The sequence below is a fragment of the Haliotis rubra genome, unplaced genomic scaffold, assembly GCF_003918875.1.
Source record: "Haliotis rubra isolate DU_JTF1 unplaced genomic scaffold, ASM391887v1 Scf216, whole genome shotgun sequence".
In the NCBI taxonomy this organism is placed as follows: Eukaryota; Metazoa; Mollusca; class Gastropoda; order Lepetellida; family Haliotidae; genus Haliotis; species Haliotis rubra.
The window spans coordinates 1,215,360-1,228,645 of NW_025766181.1; the positions used below are offsets into that span (position 1 = coordinate 1,215,360).

General features: G+C 40.2%; 1 protein-coding gene across 2 annotated transcripts; it reads left to right on the plus strand.

The window, feature by feature from the left end:
* The first annotated feature begins 108 nt into the window (after nucleotides 1–108).
* LOC124276990 (cytochrome P450 1A1-like) lies at nucleotides 109–8,618 on the plus strand. 2 transcript variants are annotated; one of them, XM_046712644.1, is made up of 5 exons: nucleotides 109–273; nucleotides 1,424–1,870; nucleotides 6,474–7,262; nucleotides 7,400–7,499; nucleotides 8,168–8,618. In XM_046712644.1, the coding sequence occupies exons 2-5, from the start codon at nucleotides 1,432–1,434 to the stop codon at nucleotides 8,403–8,405; spliced, it is 1,566 nt and encodes a 521-aa protein (XP_046568600.1). In that variant the 5' UTR covers nucleotides 109–273; nucleotides 1,424–1,431; the 3' UTR covers nucleotides 8,406–8,618. The 2 variants fall into 2 exon arrangements, with proteins under 2 accessions (XP_046568600.1, XP_046568599.1); XM_046712643.1 differs by having other exon boundaries at nucleotides 109–221.
* The last annotated feature ends 4,668 nt before the right edge of the window (nucleotides 8,619–13,286 follow it).

Sequence of the window (13,286 nt, forward strand, 5' to 3'; positions counted from 1 at the left end):
CTGATATCATTCAGGATATTCCCAAGATGACATAACACTGGTACTCTTACTAACAACATTTATTTATTGATTATTTTTACGGTTAAATTCAATCCGGGATATTTTAGCTCAGGTGCGAGGTCACTGGGGGCTTTGTTTACAAATGGACGACACAGCGAGAAGTCGGAAGTAGCAATTGTATACGGCGACACGGAAAAGAAACAAATCTCTAAACATCACTAGTAGGGAATGCATAGTTTTTATCACCTGGCTAGTTGCTAATTATCAAATCCTGTAGGTTGATTACTTCACTGTCGTTGGATTTTCTTCACCTACCGTGCATAGTTTTACAAAATGTTGTAACAAAATTCAGTTAGAAATGAAATATTTAGGGGATTCTGTGTCCAGAAATACAATGAATAGCTCGATCAATCAATAGCCTACGTCAGATCACTTCATTTGCAGTGGAAGGGTTTGGTATTTGATAGAAGACAAGTGAAGTACAGCCTCTTGTGTTCGTCACTTTTATAAACAAGTACACGCACACGATTGCTTTCTTTAACGGAGTCAGTTGTATTGGGACAAGCTCTTTCACATTCACAGATTAGCTGTGTAGGGGCGGTGGGGTAGCCTAGTGGTTAAAGTGTTCGCTCGTCACACCGAAGACCCAGGTTTGATTCCCCACATGGGTACAGTGTGTGAAGCCCATTTCTAGTGTCACCCGTCGTGATATCGATAGAATATTGTTAAAAGCGGCGTAAAACTAGGAAAGACTTCCTTCCGTTCCCCCAACCCTAAACCTAACTCTAAACCTAACCCTAAAACCTAACACTAAACCTAACCCTAAACCTAACCCTAACTTAAATATTGGACTTTTAGTCATTTTGTGAGTTCTCTAGTAATTGTTGTGTTAAGTTTTGTTAATAATTTAGTATATGTATAAATATTATTTGGGATGGGGAAACGGGAGGAACTCTTACTTAAAACGAAACTCACTCACTACACCTGTATATGTAATAGGTATCAAATTGTTAGTGTTAAACCACTGATGTCGAACATAACTTTTTTTCTGGATTTCATCTTCTGTATTCTTATATTCTTTGATAAAATCCATCAAATAGCATCTTCTAAAATGCCAATCAAGCATCACTGTGATGTCATACTGTTACTCTTACAGTCACACCATCACATGATGTTATTCATCGCTACATATACATTAACCCATGTTGTTACACAACTTTGTGATATCGTACTGTAACTATAATTGTTACTGCATTGTCATAAAACTGCATGATGTTGTTCTGTTACAACGCTATCTACAACATGATATCGTACTGTATGTCATCCGTATATCGCCATGTGAAATTATTATTTAACTCTTATTGTTGTTTATGTTATATCTACTGATGTCTTCTGCTTGCAATTTTCCAATTGTGTTTTGCAGGGGGCAGTATGACTGGTTCCGCCCCACCTGCAGCTGACTCCACCCACAGCCATGATGAGGAAAGTCTCATCAAACGATTGCTCCTCCCACTGGACATCCTGCAGACCGACTGTCTCCACACACATCACTGGACACTCATCCTTGCTGCAACATCACTTAGTCTGTTCTTCATCTTCAAAAAGACACAGAAACGTCTTCCTCCAGGCCCTTGGACTTGGCCATTGATCGGCCACATCAACTACTTCCGCAACAAGCCCCATATCAAGCTGTCCAACCTCAAAGAGAAGTATGGAGATATCTACCGTCTGCGAATGGGCAGCCATAAATTTGTGGTTGCTTGCTCGCTAGATGCCGTTTTGGAAGGGCTGATACATAAAGGTGGAGATTTCAGTGATCGACCTGACTTTGAGGTGTGTCACATCCTGTATAATGGAAACAGACATCAAGGTGAGAACATGACAAAAGTAATTATGAGTTCATGAGCATGTAACATTAAATTTCACCGGATCTGACAATGCGGCAACCTCAGATGATTACATATTTTGGTTTCTACATGGCTCCTAGCAATGTATGTTCGTCAAGTTTAGGAACCTCTTGGTAATTTAAGGAACCACATTGATTTAGGCTTACAGAAAAATGATACTGAAAATATTGAGATTGTTTTATCAGGCTGAACCATAAACTTTGATAACTGGTAGCCATGAAGAGTCATTCAAACATTTACAGTCCTGAACATCTTACTGATTGATTCGGTCAACCACATTCTTCTCCAAGATGAAGTCTTGCCTCCCAATGCTGTGTATTCTCAGATTCCACCATGACCCAAGCATCTGCATCTTTTAAATGCATTCTTGGACTTTAGGAGGTGAAAATTAGTTGTCCTTATTTTATTCATGTCATCATTGTTTGAGAGGATTGTGCAATACAGATGTCAGACAATGCTGTCCTTGGCCTTGGTCATTTATTGTGATAATATGCATGGTGGTCATGAAATGAGATTTGTTGGTGGGGACCATGTATCTGAATCACCTGCTTCAGGCTTTCTTCTCATGTCAAACTGACATGTCATCATGGAACTGAAATACTAGCCAGAGAGAGAGTTTTATTCAGTAAAGGGGCCACAGGCCCATTATACATCAGGTGTACAGAATATACAATTATTGGAGCACCGTACAACATCATGAGAGCTGCACAATTATACATTTGTGGGTACGAAGGCTGAAAGAAATTTATTTCGTTTTTTCATGGCAAAGAATAGATATTTTGCAAGACAATTTATAGTATAAGTATTCTTTGATGTAAACAACTGGGCTAATTTCACTTCAGATGGATATATGTGATAATATTTAGGGAGGATATCATTTCTTAATTTCCCATAAAAAGGGCATTCCAGGCAAAAGTGATATTCATTTTCTATGTTAGGTATGATACAAAGCGGGCACAGGATCCTCCCTTTAAGACCTAAATGTCTACCGTACTCTATCATCAAATTGTGGTTTGAGCAACGAAATCTACTTAAGAAGATTCGAAACTGTTTTACACTAACACTATCGATATAGAACTCGAAAGCTATACCTTCTTTGAGCCTGCGATAAAAATCCAATTTCGAAACAAGTATATAATGAGATGACCACAACTGGTTATCTATATCAATACATCTTTGCTTAAATAATGATATGAAGGTAGAGATATTTCCAACACTTTGACTGGCCCACACATTGCCAAAACCATAACTGTACAAAGAGATTTCACCTTAAAAGCCCAACAATCTATACCTTTTTCAGCAAGACAATACTGATACTCATATACCTTATTTAAGATTACATTCTCAACTTGAGACAGGAGGCGAACCCAATATTTAACAATCTTAATGTACTGATTTACCTTTAATGAATGACGACCAATCTCAGCACGAGCTGCAATATTTGGCGTGTATCTTGAGAGACCCAAAACCTGTTTACAGAACCTATCGTGTACATTCAATACAGATGGCGACGGGTGGAAACCCCAGACTTCACTTCCATTATAGTAACAATGGCAGAACCTTGACATCAAATATGTGGAGCAAAACATTAATTGGTAGATTATAAAAATTCTTAACCGATGATTTGAAAATATTCAACACCTTCCATGCTTGGTCAGCCAAAGTTTTCTGTGTAATATACCATGATCCAGAGGAAGAGAAGTGAACACCCAAGTATTTATATGATGCGACAATTTCAAGCAACTGTCCATTCAAATGGAACTTTTCATAATGTCTTAGTCGACCAGCCTTCCTGAATACAATAACTTTACTTTTATCAAGATTTATTTTCAATTTCCACTTGTTGCAATACGAAACTAGCTTGTCTAGCCTCTTTTGCAGACCTATAACTGTAAAGTCAAAAAGCGCAATATCATCAGCAAACAATAGGATGAACAGCTCAACTAAGTCTAGATTGATACCCCTCTGACCATCAACAGATAGACAATCAACAATATCGTTGACAAAGAAGGAAAAGAGAAAGGGAGATAACTGGCATCCCTGACGAACTCCTGATAAACAATCAAAAAACGGTGTGTAACCACCTCTCATCGACACACAAGCTTTAACATTTTGGTACATATTTTTCAATAGCCTGTAGGTATTACCTTTCACGTTGCCAAGCCACAGTTTGTAAAGGAGACCACACCTATCGACTGAGTCAAAAGCGGCCTTCAAGTCAATAAATGCACAATAGAGGCGACCTTTGTAAAGTGAAAGATATTTATCAATTATAGCATTAAGAATAAATATATTATCATGTGTTTGGAAACCATACCTGAACCCAGCTTGTTCGTCAACGAAGAATTCTTCCCTTTCAGCCCAAGAGTTTAACCTGTTGTTGATAATTTTACAAAATATTTTACCAGTTACTTCAAGCAGTGTAATAGGTCTATAATTCCCAGGGCAATCAGTTTTACCTTTCTTATACAAAGGAATTATAACTCCATACGTCCACTGAGATGGATAAATACCTGTAGACAAAATGCTATTGAAAAGAGATTTCAATAAATCAATACAATGATGAGGTGCATTTTTAAAAAATTCAATTGGAATGCCACTGAGTCCTGGTGCTTTTCCATTATGCATTTCATGAATAGCATTAATTATTTCTTGGTAGGATATTTCTTTATCCAAATAGTCATTGTCCACAGATGAATCAATAAGTCTATCACTGATTGAATCAACAAAATGATTGACAAAAATATAGAAGTGTTCTTCATCGGCTGAACAATAGGAAGACTGAAAAACATTCTTGAAATGATTCATCCAGTCAAATGGTGTAATATTATTGTTTACAAATGATGATTTCGATTTCACAGTTCTCCAGAATAATTTACTGTTTTTAGTAGAGTGTGTAATCTGAAAATGATGAAGACAGTTTCACAGCACACAACTGTTTATAGTGTGACACAGACTCAACATAACGTTGTCTATCAGATTTACAGTTACTTGCTTGAAATGCACGCAGAAGGCGCCGAGCGGTATCACGTGCACTCTTGCATTCACCGTCATACCAGCTGTCTCCCTTTGGAACATTATTTGTCGACAATACACGAGATTTACAGAAACTGGCACATGATTGCATAACCGTATTAAAAAAGTAACGAGGCCTCTTGAACATCACCGTTATCAATAAAGGAATGAAACTGGTTTATAACATCGGGTGGTAATACATCCCAGTTGTGCAGGTATTCTAGTAAACAGTTATTGTTCCATCGATATCTAGTTTTAAATGAAAGATTGTGGAAACGTTCATTATTATTCAGTGTCAATGAAAACGAAAATGTTATTGGCAGATGAGTCGACTCAACTTCATCGGACACTTTAAAATCATCAAAAGTTCAAAAACATTGTCGAACAAAGCACATAGTCAACAACACTTTGTCCATTATTGGCAAAACATGTTATGTTACCTTTACCTTTATCATGAAATAGACGGCCGTTACATATTCTCAGGTCCAATGTTTTGCAGAAGTTCAATAGGGCATAGCCACGTTTGTTGATCACAGTGTCATGTGATGCACGTGGTTCGATGGCGTCGTCGGTTATATAATCTATGTCATCATCAATCGGGAGATACCTCGGGTCATCATTAACAATATAATCTTTGTAACATCCATTCCCAGTGCGTGCATTCAAATCACCTTGAATTATAATTCTACAATCAGGTTCATTTGATCTGAATTTGTTTACATCATCTTCCAAAAGAGTAAAATAGCTTCATCAGCATGTGCACTGGACCTTGCAGGAGAATAGTAAACAACACCCATAAATATGGAAAAATGATAAACTGGTACATGCACACGTAACCATAGAATGTTGTTACTTTCCGTCGAGATTAATGACACAAATTCTGAGACAGTGTCGGCGATTAATACAGTTATTCCACCCGAATTTCTAATGGCGCTGGCATGTTTTTGTCTACACTTCCCAAACACTGTATATCCTTGAAACAATAACTCCTCACTTTCATCTGACCACGTCTCCACGAGAGATATAAAGGTGAATTTTTTCAGAAAGTTGATGATATGTTCCCGGCAAATTTTCTTCTTTAGACCTTCTACATTCCACAGAACAGCAGTCCAGGACTTAGTTACTGCACGTGGGCCTTGACCACGCCCCTATTTGTTAGAGTCAGTATTAGGAGATCGAAGAGGGAATGTTTTTAACAGAACTAATTCATCTTCAGTGTCGTTCAGTCGATAAAGTTTGTTTTCAATTTGGATTTTATCACCTTTAAGAGTAGAGAATTTACCTTCGTTCCTGGCCTCGGTCATGAATCCTTTGAGTTTTTGCCTGGTAGACCGTACTTTTTCAGTGAAATCCTGTGAAATGGAGATACCGTGTCCTTTAAGAAGTTTGGCTGACTGTAAAATCCTTGTCCTGTGTCGGAAGTTGAGGCAGGTAACTAGCACTGAAAATGGAACTGAAATACTGTTCAAAGCCCACAAACTCATATTGAGGTCATTATAATAACACTGTAATAGCTGTGTTTTAGAAACCTTTCAAAATGTTCCGTTTCAGGCATCAGCACAGCTGATTATGATGAGAAGACTGCGATGAAGAGGAACTTCCTGGACTTCAGCCTTGACGTTTACTGCTCCAGCTCCGACAACATCGAGGACATAGTGGCGGCAGACATCTTGGAAGTTGTCAATAAATTTGTTGAGACTGAGAAACCTCTGGATCCTTTCTATACCTTTGAATCTGCGTGTCTGAACATCATGACGAGGCTAGCGTATGGACAGAGGTTTGACCCAGCAGGTCGAGTCATGCAAGAAATCCTATCAACGTTCCATGCCCGGAATTTCGCCAAGTGTTTCAACGCTGTTGACTATGTGCCATTCCTGAAAGCTTTCTCTCCGAGAGAAGATTTGGAGTTTGTTCAAGAAAAGACCCTGCAACAGATTCTGTATCAGAGGAAGATTATGAACGTGCACAAGGACAGCTATGATCCCGGGAGTATCCGTGATATGATGGATCATCTGCTTCTGTATCTCGAGACCGGGGAGGACCATGGGTTGATGGAGAAGGAGGACATCGACTTCCTCATGATGGACTTTGCCAATGCCGGCTACGAGACCACAGCTGTCGTACTGACATGGCTTCTGGGCTACATGGCCATGAACCCAGACATCCAGGTCAAGGTTCAACAGGAACTGGATGGTGTTGTGGGTAATGACCGACTTCCGTCGCTACAAGATCAGCCGTATCTCCCTTATACAAGTGCTGTTATCTTTGAAGCAGAGAGACTGGCATCAGTTTACCCTTTCCTTCAGCCACATGTCGCCAGGAGCAACTGCCAGTTACAAGGTTAGCTTTTGTTAAATTTTCTCAGTTACCATGGTTAAAATGCAGTTTTTCCATTGAATATTATCCAGGCTTCGACATAGCAGAGGCACCATCCTATCCTTGTTCAAGTATTGATACTGAATGTTATTATTGGCCAGGCTTCGACATAGCGGAGGGCACCATCTTGCTGCTGAACGTGTGGAGCATCCACCATGACAGCCGATACTGGAAGCACCCGATGAAGTTCAACCCCAGAAGGTGCATACACAGTGATTACTTTGTATATGTGCGCAAGCAGGAATTCAAGTCACATCGGCAATATTGCAGCTTTTTTGTGATAGGCTGCATATGTAGGGCAGTGGGGCCTTTTTCTTTACTTTGGAGATATTTTGATTCTGCAATGTTTTTCACGACTTAGTTTACTGATATACTAAGGCCTCTCTATTATATTACGTTTTACATATTTGTCTCGAACTGGGACTTCAAATGTTACTTCTCTTCATTTGTTGTTCCAGATACATAAGAGAAGTTGTTACATGTTAAAAACATAGGGGCTGTGGGGTAGCCCAGTGGTTAAAGTGTTCGCTCACCACGCCAAAGACTTGGGTTCGATTCCCCACATGGGTACCATGTGTGAAGCCTATTTCTGGTGTCCCCCGCCGTGATATTGCTGGAATATTGCTAAAAGCGGCGTAGACCAATACCCACCACCCACTCACTCACTAAAAACATAATTTGGGAATATTTGGAAGGTGATTCTGTCTTACTTTCCAACAAAATCAGCTTGATCGATTGTTCTTTTTCACTACCTGATCTGAACCAGGTCCAGACTTAATAAATCACATGTAACTTTAGGTAAGGTGAGAGACTCACGCTGGAGATGAGTTGGTATGATATTCTATTGATTGATAAATGTTTTGATGCAGATTCCTAACAGAGGAAAACTCTCTGGAGATTCCTGACCACTTCCTGCCATATGGTGCTGGAACACGGCGCTGTCCTGGAGAAAGTCTGGCCGAGATCATGCTGTTCTTGTTCTTCTCTACCATCATGCATCAAGTGACCGTCAAGCCAGTCTCCAAGAATTTCTGCCTGGAAGGAGAGTACGACTTCCTCATCCGGCCGCAGCCATTTGCACTGGTGTTTGAGGAGAGAGAAGGCTGAGACTCGACCCCTCTGTCTACAGGACCAGACTTCATTTACATCTTCACAGCAAATGGCTCGTTACTCTCACAAGATGGGGGCTATTCTCTCCCACCATTTCTTGCAGATTTAGGGTCAGTGGGATAGCCTAGTGGTTAAAGCGTTCATCTATCATGTTGAAGACCAAGGTTCGATTCCCCACATGGGTGCAGTGTGTGAAGCCCTTTTCTGGTGTCCCCATATTGCTGTAATATTGCTAAAAAGCAGCCTAAAACTAAAACTCACTTACTCACTCTTGTACATTTTTCACAGTTCACTGTGGCTGCAGTTCATTGTGAGTTTAGACCAAAAGATTCTATATATATGACTTCCATTTTTCAATTTATTTTTTAAATCCGTTAGGAAAAAGTAACCTTAAGTATGTTTTGGTGTAACTCTGCCTGTAACCTGTTTGGGGCCTGTGTTACCATACCCTGGGAAAAACATGAAGACACTGCTAAAAAAACCCACCTTATTTAACCTTTAATGCATTTACAAATTTACTGCAACAACCTGTATTTACATTTTATGTAATATAGAGAATCCTTTTCACCTCACACCATCACTACTCACCTCACTTTACCTGCAGTAAGCGTATTGTGGCACCCCACTTTCTTGTCATACTATCGCCAACATTAATTTTCAATTCTCTTTTGCCTTGTTTGTTAACTTCAGTGGTTTTTACTGTTACAAAGTACCAATGATGCTCCCACTTGAAGTGGGTTCCAGCTGGTCTCCACACAACTCTTGAAGTGGGTTCCAGCTGGTCCTCCACACAACTCTTGAAGTGGGTTCCAGCTGGTCCTCCACACAACTCTTGAAGTGGGTTCCAGCTGGTCTCCACACAACTCTTGAAGTGGGTTCCAGCTTGTCCTCCACACAACTCTTGAAGTGGGTTCCAGCTTGTCCTCCACACAACTCTTGAAGTGGGTTCCAGCTGGTCCTACACTCTTGAAGTGGGTTCTCCTCCACACAACTCTTGAAGTGGGTTCCAGCTTGTCCTCCATACAACTCTTGAAGTGGGTTCCAGCTTGTCCTCCACACAACTCTTGAAGTGGGTTCCAGCTGGTCTGCACACAACTCTTGAAGTGGGTTCCAGCTAGTCCTCCACACAACTCTTGAAGTGCTTGTCCTCCATACAACTCTTGAAGTGGGTTCCAGCTTGTCCTCCACACAACTCTTGAAGTGGGTTCCAGCTTGTCCTCCACACTCTTGAAGTGGGTTCCAGCTTGTCCTCCACACAACTCTTGAAGTGGGTTCCAGCTGGTCCTCCACACAACTCTTGAAGTGGGTTCCAGCTTGTCCTCCACACAACTCTTGAAGTGGGTTCCAGCTGGTCTCCACACAACTCTTGTAGTGGGTTCCAGCTTGTCCTCCATGGAACCCATAATGTTTTTGCCTGATGTCCCATTTGTTTTGTTTTGAACTCAGGATAAAAATCCCTCCTAGTCATTCACAGAATTGAAGATTTACATCCCATCTAGTCATTCAAAAATGTCACGACGTGGATCGCAGCTGTTCCCAGACAGCCCTCATGATGTGGATCCCAACAACCACAGTGCCTGGTGCCCACAGTGTTTCATCCAGGGAACGGAATTGATGCCAGGTGTCCCAGATGCACCAAAGATGCCCTGGGAGTCCTTGGCTTCATGATTAACTGTCATCATTGATTACATGGTTAAGTATCATCTTTGGTTCCATGACCAAATGTCATCTGTTTTCATGATCAAATGTAATTTTGGTTACATAATCATCATCTTTGGTTTCTTTACCAAATGTCATCTTCAGTTGCATAATCAAATATCATCTATGTCTTCATGATCAAATCTCTGTTTACATGATCAAACATCATCTCAGCTGGTTACAAGATAAAATGTCATCTTTGGTATCATGATCATATTTGGTTTCATGATCAAATGTCATAGTTGGTTTCATGATCAAATGTCATAGTTGGTTTCATGATTAAATGTCATATTTGGTTTCATGATCAAATGTCATTTTGGTTTCATGATCAAACATCATATTTGGTTACATAATCAATTGCCATCTCTGGTTGCGTCTCAAATTTCATCTTTGGTTACATGAACAAATGTCATATTACATTATGTTGTGTTATATTATCTTTACAGTAGTAAATGCACCATGTCCCACTCTTTCTACATTCCATTTACCACAATCTGGTGCCATGTTATGGTGGTTGTATCTATATGCAACCAGGATGATACAACATGACTGTGTCTTTACATGTACAATCAAATCTGTGACTCTGCTACATGTGATGTCAAGTTATGACTGTACAGATGTCAGAACTGTCATTGAGATTTGGGAGGACACTGACAAACGGAAGATCAACCTGTTGTGATTGGAAGTCTTAGGCTGATACTAAAGTGATAGGCATTCATTTGATACCAGTAAGTCCAGCTTTGAAATCTGGCTTTGGTTTCTCCTAACATTCAGAGGTATCAAATGACTGGACATACCATGCTGTTAAGCGTTGATTTGATACTTTTAAGTCAAGCATTAAGATCAGGTAGTGGTTTCTTCTAACATTCTGAAGTATCAAATGATTGGAAGTCCCAGGCAGATAAGCATTGATTTGATACCTTTAAGTCAAGCACTGAAATCAAGCTTTGGGTTCTGCCAACATTCATAGGTATCAATTTAACAATAACATTTAAATCCACGCTGCAGTAGGTGTATTAGCTGATTGCCATGTGCTTGAAGTCTCTCTGTCAGCTTCTTCTCTGGCTGGTTGTTTTGTGAGTCTGATCAGATAACGTGGTTTCTTGTGCAATATGTTGGTAGATCTGTTATTTATTGATTGTTGGACACAGTAGTGTTCTATTCCTATTTACATCTTGTTGTAATTTACATGCCATGTCCATTTTGACAATGAACTTTACAAGCACAATGAATGAATTGTTTTGTTGTATTTTGTCAGAGACTGTTTGTTACTGTTTATTTGGAATTGATTTCAAATTGTTTGTGTTTATGATTGTATGTACTCACGAAAACGTCACAAACATGTCAGCCTATCCTGCCTCAAGGGCGACACTCATTATACAACCTCTTCAGCAACAATTTTAATTGCTGCATCATACAGAACACAAGGCACTTAATAAGCGGTTGGGTTTTGGGTTGTAAAAAGTGTAATGAAAACTTAAAAAAACAGTAGGTTGCAGGTATATCTGACACATAATAATAGAAATTCCATTCTATAGTACTGTTAAATCTCTGAAGAAAGAAGAGTCCATCATACAATTGCTTTAACATGACCAGTTGTTTGTGGTTCACTATCAAAACGGGGCGGTGGGGTAGATTAGTGGTTAAAGCGTTGGCTCGTCATGCCGAAGACCTGGGTTCGAATCCCCACGTGTACAATGTGTGAAGCCCATTTCTGGTGTCCCCCGCCGTGATGTTGCTGGAATATTGCTAAAAGCGGCGTAAAACCAAACTCAGTCAGTCGTCACACTGAAGGCCCTGTTTCGATTCCCCACATTGGAAGTGTGAAGCCCATTTCTGGTGACCCCCAGCCGGGATATTGCTGGAATGTTACTAAAAGCAGCATAAACCCATACTCACTACCATCAAATAGTGAATAAAAGTGAACGTATCCAAGTTCAAAATAGGGAATGGACGCCAACTGTTCCCCCTTCCTGGCTACTCGGTTCCTGCGTACATACGATTCAGAATTTACTGTTTGATTGGCAAAATCAGAAGACGAGAATTTGAGCAAGAAGTTTAGTGTGAGCTTGAGGTTGGTACCGATGGTCAAATAGCCATTTTCCTTCAAATAATTTACCCACTTTTGCTACAGTTCTCACTGACTTGGTTGACATGTCGTATCCCAATTGCGTATATCGATGCTCATGCTGTTGATGACTGGATTGTCTGGTCCAGACGCGATAAGTGACAGACGGCCATATAGGGGGAGTATTGCTGAGTGCGGCGTTAAACATCCAGCAAAACAAACTCTTCTACGAGGAAAAGAAACCGCCTCATCTGTTTCAAATTTAGATCTATGCATAACGAATTAGAAACACAAAAGCTACATCTGGTGCCAGGTTGAGGAAAACAGTTAAACGAACGCACTGATCAGCATAGTTCACCATGGGTGCATCACTTACCATGATTTGTTTGCCTGACAACGCGATCACCCTTTTAGCAAGAATATCTGTTACCCTAGGACTAAGGTAAAGTACACACTGGCAACACTTTTGAATGACAATAACGTTATATAATATAGTTTTACGTCATTTTAAGTATATTTTTCCATGCACTTGGCATATTAGTTCCGATGTGACATTGCGGGAATATTGCTAAAACCGGTCTAAAACTAAACTCACTCACTCTGAAACTGAAGTGTTCGCTCAACATGCCAAACATTCTGGAATTATGAACACACAATGCTAATTAGAAAAGTGGTCAAATGTCCCACATGTTATATTTGGGATTACACTTTCTCACTAAAGTACAGATTCTAGTACTTTTGTTGGCTTGTGTCCTATCCGGCATTCGAACCCACTACCTCAGATTCAGGCACCTAATCGCTAGCACACAGAGCGAGCCATCTTACCTACTGTGCAAAGCGTGGTGGCAGAGTGTGACCCAACCCAGTATAAGTGTATGTACTTTACTGAAAAGGGGTAATATAAACTTGTTGATAGATATATTCTCGTGTTTGAAACCAACGCGCTCCCTATGGCCTTCCTGTCAGTGGCGGTAGATATCACTTTTTTTCCAGACATGTAAATCGTCAACCAACCCAGCCAATATTGATCAGAATCTTTGATCGACTCGTGATGGTGGCGTCGTATTTGTGGCCATTCAGTGCAGCAACAGACAGTGTCAGGAGCTTGACAG

Bases quoted from the DNA above. Each gene is read 5' to 3' on its own strand.
- LOC124276990 (XM_046712644.1), top strand. From the start codon at position 1,432: ATGACTGGTTCCGCCCCACCTGCAGCTGACTCCACCCACAGCCATGAT. The intron at 1,871-6,473 runs GTGAGAACATGA...GTTCCGTTTCAG, and splicing joins TAATGGAAACAGACATCAAG to GCATCAGCACAGCTGATTAT. The intron at 7,500-8,167 runs GTGCATACACAG...GTTTTGATGCAG, and splicing joins ATGAAGTTCAACCCCAGAAG to ATTCCTAACAGAGGAAAACT.